This window comes from Gymnogyps californianus, chromosome 3 (assembly GCF_018139145.2).
Source record: "Gymnogyps californianus isolate 813 chromosome 3, ASM1813914v2, whole genome shotgun sequence".
In the NCBI taxonomy this organism is placed as follows: domain Eukaryota; kingdom Metazoa; phylum Chordata; class Aves; order Accipitriformes; family Cathartidae; genus Gymnogyps; species Gymnogyps californianus.
The window spans coordinates 94753464-94771636 of NC_059473.1; the positions used below are offsets into that span (position 1 = coordinate 94753464).

The 18173-nt window shown below is 42.2% G+C and overlaps 1 protein-coding gene across 2 annotated transcripts; it reads left to right on the forward strand.

Annotated features, from left to right (window-relative positions):
• Nucleotides 1–1232: 1232 nt before the first annotated feature.
• OGFRL1 (opioid growth factor receptor like 1) lies at nucleotides 1233–12144 on the forward strand. 2 transcript variants are annotated; one of them, XM_050894248.1, is made up of 7 exons: nucleotides 1233–1520; nucleotides 3554–3640; nucleotides 4196–4277; nucleotides 8656–8734; nucleotides 8827–8893; nucleotides 9036–9181; nucleotides 10743–12144. In XM_050894248.1, the coding sequence occupies exons 1-7, from the start codon at nucleotides 1251–1253 to the stop codon at nucleotides 11500–11502; spliced, it is 1491 nt and encodes a 496-aa protein (XP_050750205.1). In that variant the 5' UTR covers nucleotides 1233–1250; the 3' UTR covers nucleotides 11503–12144. The 2 variants fall into 2 exon arrangements, with proteins under 2 accessions (XP_050750205.1, XP_050750206.1); XM_050894249.1 differs by having other exon boundaries at nucleotides 4199–4277.
• The last annotated feature ends 6029 nt before the right edge of the window (nucleotides 12145–18173 follow it).

Consider the following 18173-nt stretch of genomic DNA (forward strand, 5'->3'; position numbering starts at 1 on the left):
CCCAGTTAAAATGTCGGTACCTGCACTTGGAGAGGATGCTAAAACATTGAAGCAGCAGCAGAAAAAAAGGCACAAAAATGAGTGAGGGAATGGGAAAGGTAATTTACAGTGAAAGGCTGGAGAAGCTCGATCTGTTTGGTTTACCAAGAAGAGGATTGAGATGACTTGATGATAGTGCATCTCTTTAGGAGCAGTCAATATACCAGACACCACAGAACTGTCTTTGAGGAAAAAGGCAGAAATCTGTGAGTGTGAACTGAAGCCTGACAACTCTGGTTAGAAATGAAGAGCACATTTTTAATCAGGAGGGTGAGAGCAGCCACTGGAACAACGTGCTAAGCCTTCAGCTCATCAGGTCTTCATTCCAGGCAGTGTTTCTGTCCAAAAGGCATGCTCTAGCCAAATACAAAATACACTGCCACTGCCAAATCAGTCTTTGAATATCATGTCAGGTTTGTCCCCAAACTCTCAGGGGTTTTAGGAGCAGCTGAAACTGGCTGGTTACCACACTATTGCCCCCTCCGTTCCTGTTTCCTCTGGCACCTTTATATCCCTTGAGGTCCACCTCACTGCAACCCTTCCCATGTCTAGTGGACAACCCGTGCTTGCACGCTGCTGGTAACACAACTGCTTCTGTCACCAAATAAGCATCTCCTTCACAGACCACTGCTCTGGGACAGCTGCCATCCCCGCTCTTCTCGATAAACATCCGCACCCACTTGCTTTTCTCGTAACCTTTTAGGGGACACCGAGGTCTCCTCCAAGAGGAGAAATCCCCTCGGGGTGCACCTCCTCGAAGGGGAGATTTCCGCCATCTCCCTGCGGAGCACGGGTTTCCCCAGGGCCGCCCCAGCCCCGCGGCACCGTCCCCCTGCGGCCCCGCGGCCGGGCGAGCAGTGCCCGGGACGGCGGCGGGTGGCGCTGGGACACCCGCACGTCTCCGCGGTGCCGGCGGCCCGGTACCGCCGGTGCCCGCTGCCAGGGCTGGGCGCACCGGGCGGTGTGGGGCGGGCGGGGGGACTGGGCGGGCGTGCGTGTCTCCTGTGGAAATCCCGGAGCCTCCAGCTCCGCCCTGCGCGTGTCCGTGGGCTGGGGCCGGGCGGGGGAGCAGCCCCGGCCGCCGCGCCGCCCCGCCCCGCCATGCCGCAGCCGTAGGCAGCCCGCGGCCGCTCCCAGCCCTCGGCCTCCGCGGCCTGCGGGCGGCGCGGCGGCAGCGGCGGGCCCGGCCCGGCTTTGCCCTGCCCTGCCCGATGGGCAGCCTGCTGAGCGGGGTCAGCTTCAAGGAGCCCACCACGGTGGAGGACTGCGACTCCACCTGGGAGACCGACTCGGAGCCCGAGGCGGCGGAGCCCGGCGGGGAGCCGCGGCGGCAGGAGGGGGTGTGCACCGCCGCGGGAGGCGGGGAAGAGCCGGCCGAGCTGCCCGCCGCAGACTGCCGGCCCCAGGAGCCCCCGCCGCCCCCGTCCCCGCCGCCGGAGGAAGGGGAGCGGGCAGAGGCGGACGCCACCAGCCCCGAGCAGGTACCGCCGGCGCCGGGCGCGTCCCCACCTCGCCCTGCCCCCGGGCCCGGCGGCCGTGCCGCGGCGGGCCGGGAGGAGCGGCGGCTGCGGGGCGGGGGAGGCAGGGCGCGGGCCGGCGGGGACGGCCGGCACTTGGCGCTGGCGTCTGCGCCGTGCGGCGCCGGGCCGGGCCGGGCCGGCCGCTCCTGCCGCTCCCCCGCTGCGCTCCCTGGCGCCGGAGAACGGGCGGAGCCGAGCCGAGCCCCCCGGCCGGGCCGGGCCGGGCCGGGCCGGGGCAGCCCCGTTCCCTCCCGCCTTCCCCGCTCTGCGGCACTCGCGGGCCGGAGCACGGGCCCGGGCGGCTGCCGGCGGCTGGGGCACCGCGGCGCGGGGAGCTTCCCGTTGCATAGGGCGGCTTGTGATAAACTAGCTCTGCATCTGAAGTAGAAATGAGCCCATTTTTCCCCCCCATCATTATGGTAACCTACTCTTGGGAGAAAAATGAGGCCTTGAAGTCGTTGTCAGTCCCGCCGCTGCTGTTTCTAGGGAAGGTTCTGCTTTAAATTAAATGTAGTCTTGAACTTGGCCTCTTAATTAAATGGGTTAAAAATCTGAATGTTGGCTCGTACGTGGCAACGGATTTGTGACTCCTCGGTGGGTCCGAGGTGAGGAATTTTCAGAGCAAGTTTCTGTCTTTTAGAACCTTTGAAAATGCCGACCCCAAAGAAATAAAGGGTTGCTTTGCCAATAATTTTATTGGAGTTAGAAATGAATGCAGGGTGGACCAGCTGGGTCTCTTTTTTAGCCTGTTAGATATATTACCTTTATATTTGGTTCAGAAACTCTGCAAAATTAAATAAGCATAAGCAATTTTCCCTTTTCTGCTTGATACGTGGTGATACCAATGCCTGATAACTGAGTGTCAAGGGGTGTTGCTTGTTCAAGTAAGCGTGCCTTGCCTGTAGGTATGGTCAAAGCTGGTCTTGCAAAAGGAAGAATGACAACAGATGCTTGTTTGTCATTAATGTGCTATTGATAAGCATTGGGATGGGCAATAATAAAGGCAAATGTCCAGTGCACTCACAGGGAACTTCCCTTTTTAGGCTTGACTTTAACCTGTTATGTGTGTATTGCAAGGAGTGGAATGAATTTTTTTTTTTCTCATTTGGCCTTTGGTTTTAGTGTAGAGACTTATTTTACGAGATTGAAGAATACAAAACTCTTTGTTGCAGTATGGTTATAAAGAAATTACAAAGAAAATAAAGTTGTTGGTAGCAAGTTGAAGTCGCTGTACACGAATGCTTAATTTTCTGTTTTTCTTCAATGCACGCAGCTTTTTCAAGTGTTCTTTGAAGTCAGTGGGATTATTTCCGTTGACCTTGATGGGCTCTGGTTGTTTCAGGTCGCAGCTTCCGAACAGCTGGGGGCCAGTACAAGTTCTCATACATATGTATTTTCTCTAAGCAGGTTTTTGTTTTGGGGTTTAGTGTTTCTTCTTACTAGACTTTAAATTTAAGTTCTGAGAAACAAATAATAGAAAATGGTTCAAGAAGGTGTTAGAACTGCAATTTGGTTTGTCCATGACTATTCGTTTTCTTCCACAGGATGCAATGATAGCAATTAAGTCAATGTACACATGGCAGATAGTCTTTGCAAATAGTACGATTTCCTGTTCAAAATGAGTAGTGTCTTTGCATTTTCATGTTCAGTTACTTATTTCATCTTGTGCTAGCACTTGCTAGGTTACTTTGAAGTCTTGCATTTGGAAATGACAATCAACCTGTTGATTTAAATCAAATTCAGTCTCATTGGAAGGACATTTCATAGTCTTGCTTTTGTATTTTATTTTATTTTTCAATTTAGGTTTACAGTGTGTGGTGTTATGTATTCAGCAGGGAGATTTTCAGTGTTTGACCAAACAGTAGGCAAATACATGCACTTGTGTTTCTTTACATTGCTGAAATCCATCATGAAAAATAATTATTTTAATATTACACATATTCGTGATTTAGTGTGTTTGTGTATGATTATTACCTACTTTCTAACTGTTTCAGAGTGCTGATGGAACTGAGCTGACAGCCAAGCCTAAGAGAAGCTTCTACGCAGCAAGAGATTTATACAAGTACCGACACCAGTATCCAGTAAGAATATTTTATGGTTTAAAATTGCCTTTTTAACAGAAGACAGCACACAACCCAAACATTCCTAAACCTTTGTGGTGCCTAATAAATACGAGAAGTGAGAATCAAAAAGCTGATGCAGAGTCCCAATGTATGCCAGTGAGAGAGGAGTGAAACTAGTGCAATGTCTTTTCATCTCAGGTGCGTGCAAACACGTGAGATGTGTAAGCCTGGGAACAGCGGTAGGAGCCCAGAAAAAGGCTTGTGCCTTGAACATTGAAGAGGGTAGATTATAGAGTTTGGACTTCTTATTATTTGTCTCTCAAGTTCCTTGAGACTGAAGTCAAGGTGCTGCTATGCTTGCTGGTCTAACCTCTGCCTCGGTAGGAGAAGGTACCATCCAGAAGGAACTTGCAGATCCTTAAACTGAGTCTTTAAGTGCATGAGTAAAACTCTGTGGTTCCTAAAACTCTGAAATTTTTTTGTCCTCAAATTATTCAAAGAGCATGATATCGTTTTCTGGATACTCTTGATAGGTTTTTGTAGGCTGATAATGTCCTATTTCCTTTCTTTTAGCAGAACTTTAAAGATCTTCGATATCAAAATGACTTGTGCAATCTCCGCTTTTACAAAAATAAAATCCCATTTAAACCTGATGGTGAGTAATCTGTGGCAATAATAGTGATAACAAAAGAATGCTCACTAATAATAGTAACAAAGTGAAACTGTAGTGATAATTGTGGTGCTGACAAATTAAAGGTGTATAGTTACATATTGTACGACTTGAACCTCCCATGTTGGAGTAGCATGTTGATAACACGGGAGCAGGTTATGCTCAAACCAGAGTTAGCTTTCGCTCTAGGGAAGTGGTGCTTTTCTCATGCATTTTCAGCATGATGTAGTACAGGGCGTTGTTCGTACCACTGTTTTACAGTAGTGGCACTACCTTTTATTAAACAAAGATAAAGTTGTTCCACTATGCTGCACAAACTGTTGTTGCTTCAATAAGAGTGGCAGGGATTGAGGTGTTATCCCTAGCACTGTGTAAGGGGAAAAGAATGTGTTGCAACTACCCTATGTGAGATTATTATAATAACAATAATAAAATCATTTCTCAGAGTCCCTAGTGGTTCTGGTAGTGGAGCAGGAACCTCATATGCAGGGTTCTGCACAAACACAGGACAAGCTGAAAGATGACAAACCTTCTCTAGAGAGTTTGCAGTCAAAGTTTGAGAGACAGGAAGGTAGCAGACAGATGGGGAAGCAGAAGGAGCCAATAGAACAGTCTAGGTTATAATGATAGACAGGAGTCTTGGCACATGAGAGCTCAGCCATCGGCAAAAAAAATTTTGCAGGCCAAAAATAAGCTTCTGAGAGTTTTAAAAGAATGATGAGGAGGTTACTTTGAAGGCGTTTGCAGAAAGATCCTTTCAGCATGAGAGCAGCTTGGGAGGAAATACTGAAGTGCACACTGGAGTACAGAAGAAGTGAGATGTTGAGGCTGCTATTGAGGCAGGATCTTGTCGGAGGCAGGATCAGTCTCATAGCAACAAATGGGTTCTGATAAGGTAGGAAGGGACAGGTCACAAAAGGCTTTGGAAGTGAAGGTGTATAGTTTTTGTTTGATGTTACAGAAAAGGGCTTCACAATGGAAGAATGCAAAGCAAAAAAAAAAGGCAATATAAAAAAGCTGCGGTCTGGAAACATGATCTTACCAGCAGCATTCAGGGTAGATGTAAGCGTGACAAGAGGGCACTTTTCAAGGTCAGGGAGAAGGGTGTTGAGATGCAAAATGTCAAAGTTCTGATAGGAAGCTGGATGGGAGGGAATGTTATACAGAAGAATGTAAAGATGTACATGTAGGAAGGTTGAAGATGAGAGCTGTTTATAGGCAAGATAGTGATAATATCCTCAGCAAGTGAGAAAACAAGTCAGGTTATGTGAAAGAAAGATAAGACCTTTGTTTTAATCACCTTAAGCTTCATCTAAATATCCACAGGCAGATGCTGTGTTTTTAGCTTGACTGGAAGAAGAGTTAGATCTGTGAATTACCAGTACAGAGGTAGCAAATTCAGGAGACACTACACAGAGAACAGATATAGAAAGAAAGAGAAGGGCACTGAGGTCCATGTGAACCTGAGGACCACGTGAACCTGAAACTGAAAGCCAGAAAAGGCTGGGGGAGGGATCCTTTACAGTGCAAAATGAAGGAGCAATTCAAGAGGATTAGCCATGAACAGAGGTAGTCATGAAAGCTAGAGGAGGGCTTCCCTCCTAAAATTTGTAAAGAATAAAATTTCTCGTAATATTTTAGGAGAAAACCACAGTAGGTAATGTCAGAGGTAGCTGATAGGCTGTTGAGGCTGAAGTGTTGATGGCTGTGAGCTCTGGTTATGTAGAAATTTTTATTGAGAATGGGAAAGAGTAGCTACCACCTTGACCTAAGTCTGTGGATCTGTGAGAGTGTTCAGAGGGAGTCTAAGCTACCATGTTAGGGACTGAACTAGAGGGGAATGTTATTAAAAAAAGACACTTCTAGTGAAATACTAGATCTGAAGTTTAATTCCATGACCTACAGATTTAGCTTGTGGTTCTGACTCAGAGCTGGCCTGTCTGTCTCTTTGCCCTGGAACTGAGCAGCAAGTTTTCCAATACTTGAAATGTAGGTTGGATACAGTGCGGTGGTGGCAGGAGGTCCTCTTTGCAAGGTCCTTTTCCAGCCTTGCCTGCACTGGTGTGGTGGGTTGACCCTGGCTGGATGCCAGGTGCCCACCAAAGCTGCTCTATCACTCCCCCTCCTCAGCTGGCCAGAGGAGAGAAAATATAATGAAAGGCTCATGGGTCGAGATAAGGACAGGGAGATCCCTCAGCAATTACTGTCACATGCAAAACAGACTCAACTTGGGGAAAAAATTAATTTAATTTATTACCAGTCAAATCAGAGTAGGAGAATGAGAAATAAACCAAAATCTTAAAAACAGCTTTCCCCCTCCCCTCCCTTCTGCCCGGGCTTAACTTTACTCCCTATTTTCTCTACTTCCTCCCCTCCAGCAGCACAGGGGGATGGGGAAGGGGAGTTGTGGTCAGTTCATCACACGCTGTTTCTGCTGCTCCTTCCTCCTCAGGGGAGGACTCCTCACGCTCTTCCCCTGCTCCAGCATGGGGTCCCTCCCACGGGAGACAGTCCTCCACTAACTTCTCCAATGTGAGTCCTTCCCATGGGCTGCAGTTCTTCACAAACTGCTCCAGCATGGGTCCTTTCCACGAGGTGCAGTCCTTCAGGAACAGACTGCTCCAGCGTGGGTCCCCATGGGGTCACAAGTCCTGCCAGCAAACCTGCTCCAGCGTGGGCTCCTCTCTCTCCATGGGCCATAGGTCCTGCCAGGAGCCTGCTCCAGCACAGGCTTCCCATGGGATCCAGCCTCCTTAGGGGGCATCCACCTGCTCCAGCTTGGGGTCCTCCACAGGCTGCAAGTGGATATCTGCTCCACATTAACCTCCATGGTCTGCAGGGGGACAGCCTGCCTCACCATGGTCTTCCCCACGGGCTGCAGGGGAATCTCTCTGCTCCGGCGCCTGGAGCACCTCCTCCCCCTCCTTCTTCCCTGACCTTGGTGTCTGCAGAGTTGTTTCTGTCACATATTCTCCCTCCTTTCTCCGGCTGCAATTGCTGCTGTGCAGTAACTTTTTTTCCTTTCTTAAATATGCTATCCCAGAGGTGCTACCACCGTTGCTGATGGGCTTGGCCTTGGCCAGCGGCGGGTCCATCTTGGAGCCGGCTGGCAATGGCTCTCTTGGACATAGGGGAAGCTTCTAGCAACTTCTCACAGAAGTCACCCCTGTAGTCCCCCCACTACCAAAACCTCGCCACGCAAACCCAATACAACTGGAAACCGCATGTTCTTAGCAGCCCCTTTGACTGGCTGCTTTCTCCATTTCTTGAAGAAAACCAAATGAGTTTTCCTTTGTCATTGAGACCCAAGTGGAAATTTTCCCCCGGGGGGAGAGAGAGATCTCAAATGCATAATAGGAGACTATCTACATGGGGCTTTGGGCTTTTTAGGCTACTCCTATGCTATTTGACTTTGGGAGAGGCCGTGCGGCAGTGGTAAAACTGTTGTTGGTTTCAGAGTAGAAATAGGCTAACACTGAGCATTCATTCATGGAGAGAGACTGTACAGGTTTTGGAAAAAGGAATATCCTTTTATGTACTTTGTGTATTTGTGCAGTGCCTGGAAAAGTGCCCTGGCCCATGACTGAATTTCATGAGCATGGTCTCAGTGCGAAGAATGATTAATTTCCTTTTACATGTACTTTGTCCCCTTTTTCTATTGCTGTGTCTTTCCAAGAGGAACTGACTGAACTCCACAACTGTTTTGAGACTACTAAAAGCTGAAATTCTCATTTGTTGAGCATGACTTGAGAACCCAAGGTCAAACTTATAACAATGGCAGCAAGACTCTTGGCCATAGCTAATTGAGAAAGATTTCCCAGTCGTAATGTTATTTGCGGCTGGAGAGATTCCTGGAATGGGAGATTTCTTAAAGAGTTGAGGCTTTGTTCTACTAATATAGATATATAGATATAGATAGATATATAGAGAGAGATATATGCAGAGTTTTGTCACGTTAAGGCAATGACAGGTGATTCATGATGCAATATTTTATGTAAGTAAGTGGTTTGTTAATTACCAGTCAGTGTGATAAAGGGATCTAGGACATGAAAACTTTTGGGGAAGTATATTTTACAGAGGTTATTGTCACATACCCTCTGCTGGTAAGTAACTCAGTGTAAGTCAATTGGTGTTGTTTATGTTGAAATTTGATAAATCTCTTATTTTTAATTAAGTTTTAGTAACTAAATTAATTGTAAATTTAAATGAATTTATTTATGGCTGTAATAGACCTTATTTCACATAGTATGTGAAAGAGAACTAAAGTATATATTCTATCATTATGTTAACATGGCATGTACTTTATGTAGCTGAATGCTGGTTTTGATGGCTACCTAACAGTTTTCAAATTATTTTTATGCAGGGGTTTATATTGAAGAAGTCCTAAATAAATGGAAAGGAGACTATGAAAAACTGGAACATAACCACACTTACATACAGTGGTTGGTCACTTATTACCTATTTCTGTTTCAAAGCATTAATTTGATTAAGTGTTCATATACTGTGAGCTGTAATGCGCTTTTTCTTTTAACAGGCTTTTCCCACTGAGGGAACAAGGTCTGAACTTCTATGCTAAAGAATTAACTACATATGAAATTGAGGTAATACAAATTGAGCTCAATACAAACCATCACATTAATTTTGATACATAACTGCTTTTTGTTCTGTAGAGTTGTTTTATACAATGCAGAAATACTTGCTTTAGTGCCACTTAGAATTTTGGATGTATTCTTTGTTTATTAGGAATTCAAGAAAACAAAAGAAGCAATTAGAAGATTCCTTTTGGCTTACAAAATGATGTTGGAGTTTTTTGGAATAAAGCTAATTGATAAAACTGGAAACGTAGCACGAGCTGCTAACTGGCAAGAAAGATTTCAACATTTGAATGAGTAAGTAATGACATGCACTCCACTCTCTAGAATTGCCATAGAATCTCTTTAGCCTTTTGTTTCCTAGAGAAAGAGAAGATATATTTTCCAAAGATTGCCAGGAAAAAGAGAAAAAGAAGTAGTCAATGCCTGGTTTGTGTCTGTCTGTCTATGTTCCTCCTTCCCCTTTTTTTGATTGTGCTTCTCACCCGTTACCAGTCTAACTGACATCATTGAATTCCCTGAAAACACAACTTAGATGGTGCTGAAGATCACAGTTCCAAATTAATTTGCTTGTCATGCTACTGAACGCATTTTCACCTGATCCCAAAGTGCTGCCTCTCAGTTGGAAAGAACGAGTGGTTTATCTTAGTATCCACATTTCTTTTTCAGAAAAATCAAATTCTCCACACCTGTATGGAAGCTAAATAACAAGATTTCCCTCCCTCCTCAAAACATGAAATATTATGTATTTAATACTTTTTAATTGCAGTGCTTAACTGGAGAGGTTTAGACACACATTAAGTCAAACTTTAGCCCAATTTTCAGCAAATTACATCTGTCGCTTTTCATCGGCATTGTGTGGAGCATAAGTTTGCACTGAATTTTGTCCCATGCGATTAATTGTATCAAAAACTCTTTTCAAATCTTGTGATGACTTTCCTAATACCTCTGACCTTAGAGCTGAAGATTGTTTTCTTGCAGTATTTTGTTCTCCTATCCAAGTGAAAGCTTGTAGGTAGAATTGCTGATGGATAATTTTGGGTGAATAATGGGAATGATTTGTTATTTATTTTACTTAAATATTATATGAGCCAATATGGGTGTGGGCTCAGACTCAGGCCACAGATAAAACAGGGTTTCAGGAAGCCCAAATGTTACTCGCTGCACTTTTTTACATTGTAATTCCTATATTCTCACCAGTGAGTAGCTCCACAGTTTTAAGTCAGGAATTGGGACTGTTTTTACCTAATTTTAGCCATCTAAAATTTAGGCATTTAAGTTTTACTGTTTACTTAGGTGTACTTTATGAGGTAAAGAGCTCTTCACAAGCACTTCCAGAATGTAGTTCCATTTATCTTAGACACTTCTTACGACAGTGGGACTTGCTCTCCAGAGGTGCCTGTTTTTCTCCCAGCACTGACTGTATCAGAAGTGCAGGTAGCTAGTCTAGACTGGAGACCCAGCTTTTAAATAGCTTAAGTGAAGTGCAATGAACCCTGTTCTGTAGCTGTATTACTGCAATATACTACAAACCCCATATTTTATAAAGTGACTGGCTTTTCTCCTCAGAAAAAATACATACAGCAGAAGGAATCAAAGTCAGTACACACTTTGATTTTATTTTTTTTCAGCCTGTTGCCTCCGTGCATTTTACAGACACTAATTTTCACTCGTAACATCCTAGCAAAGGAGGTGCTAGCAAGCTTCAGCAGCTGTGAGAAATTAAAGTACAGGAAGCCTGAAGTACACACCTGGAGTGGTAAAAAGGAGTGAGGAATTGCAGTTCCAGTTCTGTATCTGTAAGGTGGTTTTTTTTTTTTTTCTGATTCAATGGAATTTTTTCCATTTTCTTCCAAAGGTCTCAACACAACTACTTGAGAATCACTCGAATTCTGAAAAGTCTTGGTGAGCTTGGATATGAGAGTTTCAAATCTCCCCTCGTAAAATTTATTCTCCATGAAGCTCTTGTGGAAGATACCATTCCCAACATTAAGCAAAGTGCTTTAGAATATTTTGTGTACACTATCAGAGACCGAAGAGAAAGGAGGAAACTCCTGAGATTTGCCCAGCAACATTATACGCCCTCAGAGCATTTTATCTGGGGACCCCCAAGAAAACAGAAGTCGGAGGGAAGCAAACCAAATAAAAAGCCAGCATCTCCAATTTCTATTCACAGTAGTTATATTTCTAAGCATAAGAAACCAAAAGAGCCTAAGAATACATCGGCAAGTGGAAGCTCAGCTGGTAAAACAACTGAAGAAAGAAAGGTAGAACTCACAAAAAACGGAGAAGAAAATGACGAGGATGAACAAGAAATGAACTGTGATGCTGTTAGGCAGAACAACAGTGAAAAGGACAGTGATACTGACACCGGTCAGCTTTCAAAATCAGAAGAAATTCATGATACTTCAGACAGAAAGGAGGACGCTTCTCATTCCAAAAAAGATGATGAAAATCTGAACAATGACTGTGGAAATCACCCAGGCACTATAGCGAAAGATTTATGTGACACTGAGAATTCTTCAAATAATGTGTCAGCAGATCTACAAGATAACCTTGATAAGGATACGCTTTCAGGGGGGACCACCACAAAAAACAAGGATGAGCTCAAATCATGAGCCTGAGGTTAAAAATCATTATGTTTCATATTGAATGAAGCAAATTATTCATTGCTCCTTCATTTTGGGTGAAATTTCCATCTAGTATAGTATAAAATGTTCATGAGGCTATGCTTGTTGCGAATGCATCAGATTAGGCTTCTGTTAGGTTAATGAATTTTATTTTTTTCAACCTCAGTTTATCAGCAGCCAACCAGGTGTGGCTCTTTAAAACAATTGTGTATATTCAAAGCTAAGAAATTAATTATCTTTTCCAGACAGATTGCATAGAAAAGCTTATCTATTTTTTTGTCATTAAATTCATCCAGTATTTAAAAAAAAAAAAAAAACAAAACAAACAAACCTAACTTACTAGAAAGCCTTGGAACATCAGAATTTTTAAGTTTCTTTTAATATGCTATAAGTGTTGATTTCCTTTTATGAAATGACTAGAAATTATTTCGAGAGCACAGTTTTTTCCCTAGTGGATATTTTTTTAGGAACTATGTTCATGTTTAACGGCAGTATTTGCACAGCATCTTTTACCTTAGATTAGCGTCCTTGCCGGAGACACTTAGTAACGGATTTCAAAATGTCCTATGCAGCTGGGTATCATTGTACATTGAATAAAAGTTTAACTTACAGTGAAACTGTATCCACAGCTTTTGGGTACACAGGAAGTTGCACTTTAGACTTCTTTTAGTCCCTGTTAAGTTCTCTCTTCTCTACTCGTTTGTTACTACTACTAATTTGAGGGGAGGGATCTCTTTGATCACTCAGATTTGGCCTCAGTGTGAAAGCTCTCTGTTGAGCAGCTGTAATAAAACAACTCCCTCAGCTGGGTTCCGCACCTGCAAAGCCTCCGGACAGCTGAAGAGCAGTGTCTTCACCACAAAGCACTGCTTAATCATCAAAGCCATCAGAGAAAATGTCAACAGGCCTGTCCAGCTGGATCTTACCTGAACTTGGATGGTTTTTGACCAGTTTTGGGTAAGGTCTGCACGATGCTGAACCCCCTGTTGCTGGTCTGGGAGAGAAAGGCAGTCCTGATGCTTCCTTCCAGCTGTCTCTTTCCTCTCTTTGCTCTCTACCAGAGGTCTTTCACAGTTTAATGTTATTTTGATCATCGGCTGAAACCTGAGGCAGGCCAGCCTGCTAGCCTGGCTGCAGCCCAGCAGGTAGGAATTTCCCAATTAAGATCTTTCCCAACTTTCTTCACTGAAGGACTGTCTGCTTTTCCCGAGTAGCCTCTTCTGACTTCAGGCCATTCAGTCAAACAAGATAGTATCCAGCAAGTTAATTGTGTAGAATATGAATTAAAAAATAATGCAGGTAGAACTCACACTTTCTACAGTCCTAAAATAGTCTAAAACTTCTGTATGTATTTTCTATTTAAAAGTGTACATATTATCCACTGCCTTTAATGTATTTTTGATGAAATGTTATGAGTCAAGTGACTGACTACAGTTTGAGTGTCAGAGTGCTACAGGACTTTATTCAAGTCTTATAACTCAAAATGACAAAGTCTTCAGAGGTTTCAGAGCATAGACAAAATGTCTTGTATGTTTCTGTTTTGCTAATTTCCATCATGGCAGCGCATCATCCATTGCTTTCCCCAAGTAGCACCGTTTCTTGGGATCAAATAGAGTGGCAGTTAGAGATCTTGGCACCCATGGACAAAGATTAGGCTCTTTCCATCCTAAAGAGGCAGGGAAGAAGGAAGACCTATCCCTCCTTCTCCTGTGCTGACTTGTAAGGAAAGGAACGTATGTACATGGATTTTTTTTAAGGATAACCCAGATTGCTCAAGGAGACATTAAGTCTGTCTGAGCAGAAATGCCTCAGAGAATTCCTCCCGCAGCCACCGCCTCTTTAAAGCTGGAAAGGTGCCCTGGACTTGAACAAGGATCCCCTTGTTCATGTTTGCCTCTGACCTTCAGAGCAGAAGGGGACAGGAAATGCTGAGATAAAATCGGTCCGTGTAGTTAAGGACTCTGACCCCACGTGTACGCACAGGTAGGACAACTTTATGTTCTGCCTATGACTTTTTAAATCTTGAGTGCCTAACCATGCCAACTTAATAGCGTTGTTTTTACATAGTTATTTCTTGAATGGCATAGGGAAAATTTATACCCTGTGTATGAGGAACATAACTATAAGGTAGGTAGTTATACAGAGCCTTCAATTTATGGACTTTAGTATTAAACACTTCAAAAAAATGCATAGTGTTCAAGTGAAATAAGGGATGCTGGGGGTGTTATTATATTTATACTGTAATTTGATTGAACATCGATGACCTCAGGAGATCTTTTGTCTACTGAACAAAAAAAAAAAAAAAAAAGAGAAATCTTGCTCTAATTTTAAACCAGAAAGCTCTCGGGATGTGCATCCAAAAGATTTCTCTGCAGTATGGTATTCTGTTACTGTGACACAGCTTTCATCTATACATGCTTGCTGGTTCTCCACTCATAGTTAAGTACTTCATGTACTTTTAACCTGGCAGGGCTGTCTGCGTTAAGGGCCCAGTGTATCTGAAAATACAGTCAAGAACTTTGGGACTCATATCTTTATTAACTCTGCAACTATTTTTTTTTTTTTTTTAAATCCGCAACTCAGTATATATTTCTATCAGTTTTCATAGCAGTGAGAAGAGTAGTGGCATATCAATTGCCTACAAAGAACTATGGGGATTAGGTAAGTGAGGTTTTTTGTGTCAGGCGGGCTCCTGCACTCTGTAATCTTTGTCCTATAGCTTTATCAACAGAATTACTCCCATGGGACACTTCAGCTTTAACTAACAAATTCTGCTCTACGTAAAATGTGATAGTCTATCATTCTTTTCATGGTGTAGTTGTTTCTTCTGATTTTGCAAGTGCTTAAAAGGAGGATTCATTGCAGGGCAATCATACAGTGTAGCATCCCATTGAGATTTGTGAGGATCAGGTAGGTGCACTGTATGTATTTCATTACAGAATCATGGCCTTAGCAACCAGAAGCACCCTGTGCTTGAAGTTTCTAAGTATTGGCTTTCAGGTTTACAGTACAATATACGCTGAAATGCTTGTATTCTCGTAAATGCCAGTACTTAGTTATTTAACCATTACTTCAGAAACTGAGGATGTGCAAAGAAAGTCAGGACATTTGCTCACTGTTAAACTTGTTTTTGTCTCGCTACTTAAGTATTCAGGGATTTATGTGTACTTACTACAATAATGTATGTTGGCCCAGTGTTTTACTAGAATCTGAGCTATTCATTTATTAATTGAACAGAACCTCCCATACAGGGGTTCTTTCCTAATAAGTACATCTGAGTAGCCTCTGGTACTGTTAAGTGGGAGGAGTGTGTACATGCACACACCTGTGAATTTGATTTTAAATGTCCTATGGTGAGGGGATATGAATGCACAATTTGACAAAATGTTACTGAGTACACACATGCAAGTGAAGGTGATCGTACAAATCATGCAAAAATGCAGCACTTTAAAATCAGTTACAGCTCTGTGCCCTACTATCCAGGACATAACTGTGCCTCGGTACCTGATGCTGTGTTGGCGTAGAGACTGAAAGCTTGGGTACATGAGGTGTGCACCACAGACCATTCAGAGAAGAAGAGCAGTTACACACATGCACATATCTAGAAGCAGAACTGAGCTCTTGGTGTCCATATTGCTCATATTTAAAGACGTGATCCTGAAGGATGCTAAAAATATTTGCAGTAAGCCTTTGAGAGCTGTTCCTTGGCTTGGTCAGCTCCTCAGTTTCCTGCTCTAAGATTGCAGCAGTCTGATGTATTAGGTATTTGTATAATCATAGTTAATATTTCATGTAACCTAGCGTAAGCCTTGTTGAATTATTCCAGGATAATTCTAATAATCTACAGTTGCATATACCTATACTATAACCAGAAACTTTACAGACCTTAGAAGCTTTGTATAATTGTGATGGATGATCCAATAAGGTAAGTCAAGGGAGATTTACTAGATTTAAATGGAAAACAGCTCTTATTTGTTTTTAAATAAAATTTATGTATATCTGTTTAGTTGAATTTTTTTTTTGCACCTTCCTGACAGTTGTGATGGTACTGATCACAAATTATAGTAATATATATATGTTTAAGTGAAAATGTAACTCTTTATTATGCCATACTTTTACAGGTAGCATATCATATTGAATTTCCTTGACAAAAGCTGTATTTATGAATAAGATGCAAGTATGTGAAGTAAGTTTTGCCATTAATAAAAGTGTGACAATGTCATGCTAGTGATGTACATTGTCTTAAGAACTACCAATGTGGATCAGAACCAAAGATGTTTCTAGCCTTGTATCCTGCCTCCAGCACTGGCCGCCAACAGATGGTGTGAAACAAAGAACAGATAAGGTAACCCCATTTTTCTCCAGGAATTTTTCCATTTTTGAACTCATGGTTTCTTTCAGCCTCCACAGTCCCTTGTGGCTGCGAGTTCCATGTTTTAATTATGTTTTGTGTGGAAAAAGTAATCTCTTCTTTGTCTCAGATCTGTTTATTCAAGAATTGCTAGTGCATTTGAACACAGTTACTGAAAGTACTGTAAGATGAACAGTAATCCACTTCAAGTCAGTTTTTAAAAGCCGTGGGAGATTCTAATGATAAAATACGTGCTTAGGCAGAAAATGTCCTATGTTTCTGTCCTTAGGCAGAAGATGTCTGCTTAGGCAGAAAACTTGTCCTATGTTGATGACAATATTATCTTACTTGTCCCTTCTGAATACATTTTTACACATAAATCCTTCTGTATGAAGTATTAAAAGTCAGATTCCAACTGCAGAACAGATTTTTTTTTTTTTTTTTTCCCTGTTGGTGTAAATGCAAGATCAGTCAAAGGCAAAACCTGTTCCTAGCCCACATGTGAGTGAGGTACCTCTGGATTTGGAGACACCAGCATCAATGGGTGTAACATTGTGATCATGTAGAAGATGGAAATATTATCTGGGGTTTGCTGAGAGCCATACTCGTCATTCCACACTTTGGTAACTTATTTTGATATGTGTCCCCAGTTCCAATTGCAATTGGAGTAACTGCTCAAAAGGCGTTTTTGATGGCCATTGGAGCCTGAAAATGAAGGATGGGTCAAAAAGGCCTAAGCATGGGCAACCCGCCCTCCATTCACGTCACAGTCAACACCATAGATTCACTACTAACAGGTATTTAGATGCAATTGTCCAAGGGGAATGTAAATTGTGTCTCTGTAATATCTCTGTGCTCTGTATTGCCTATGCACTATTTCTTTTCCTGAAAGCTGTGTTCCATTTACAGCCCATGTTCTTAAGTATACTTACTTAAGACCATTGGGAAAAGCAAGGGTTTATTTTAAAGAATATATTTAATACATGCCATACCTAATGGACTCCTAAAATATAGTTCAAAAGCTATAGAGATCAATTAAATAGAGAACTCCTGTGGCTTTACACTTATAATCACCTTTATATTTATTTTCAAAAGCATTAAGCTGTTTGCTATAAAATAACAAATGTGAGAATTGGCAAATTGTTCTGAAAGAAGTCTCTTCTTAGAAACTCAGCACTTTTTAATTCTACCACGCTTACAAGTCTAGTGGCGTATTCATCAACTAAAGTTTATTGTGAAATATACTGAATGTATTTACTACTGTGGCTAACTATGTGAAAATTATTGTTTTGCAGTAAAAAAGGTTATGGCACTTATATTTTTGGGATCTGCTGAAGCATGTTTGCTAATCATTAGTTGGTCTTTTTTCTGTGTTTTAACCTATTCCATGGTTGTTTGCCGTTGAGGCAGTTTGAGTTCAGCAACAGATGATTAGGTATAGTTTTGCACTGATAAAATTTGGAACTATCGTACACTTCATTGTTAAAATGTATTCTAAGAAAAAAAGTGCAGTAAAAAGAAAAAAACCAAAACCCAACAATTTTTACTTGCAAAATGAAACAGCTACATGTCAGTTCTTATGAATGGTCCTGTTCTCTTCTCTGTATTCCTTTGCAGTGTTTAATTACAGAATGCCGTGCATGTTTGGTAGTACCAATACCATATGTATGTGGTAGGAGTGGTAACCAGTTTCTGGATTTGTAATGCACTATAAAGATATATTTTATAATTCTGTAACTGTATGGCAGTGTTATGCCAAAAAAATTGTATAAACATAAAAAGCAATAGTTTATGTTGCTTACTGCTATATTTTAAATCGTTTGTAAAATGAAATACTTGGATTTCCTTTCAGGTAAATATATTTTTAATAATAGCAGCCAAAAACTCTAAACTAATAAAGCTTCTTCATTTAGCAGCATTGTTTTAGCAACATGTACAAATATTGTGTAGCTCTAATAATGTGTAATTGCTGTTCGGCGCTTGTTTGTATAGTCTTCTGTAAATGTATTAACACTTAAAAGTAGGGCATTAAAGGCTCTGGTCCTCTTTTTTTGTTGTCAGTGGCAAAACCACCATGGATAGCAGAGGAGCAAGGGAAGGCCCAGAGTGAACTTTACTAAAAGTTTGTTTGTTTGTTTTTATATAAACTGTTAAAATTAAAGGGTAAAATATCCATTATGATCATGCAGGCAGAAACCGTCTGGAGCAGTGCCAGCAACTGGCTACTGCTGCTCAAACTTAGCAGGGAAACATTTAACCTGCTGGTTGTATTTATCCTGTGCTGAAGCTGTAGAATTTTATGGCTTCA

Bases quoted from the DNA above. Each gene is read 5' to 3' on its own strand.
- OGFRL1 (XM_050894248.1), top strand. From the start codon at position 1,251: ATGGGCAGCCTGCTGAGCGGGGTCAGCTTCAAGGAGCCCACCACGGTG. The intron at 4,278-8,655 runs GTGAGTAATCTG...ATTTTTATGCAG, and splicing joins AATCCCATTTAAACCTGATG to GGGTTTATATTGAAGAAGTC. The intron at 8,894-9,035 runs GTAATACAAATT...TTTGTTTATTAG, and splicing joins TAACTACATATGAAATTGAG to GAATTCAAGAAAACAAAAGA.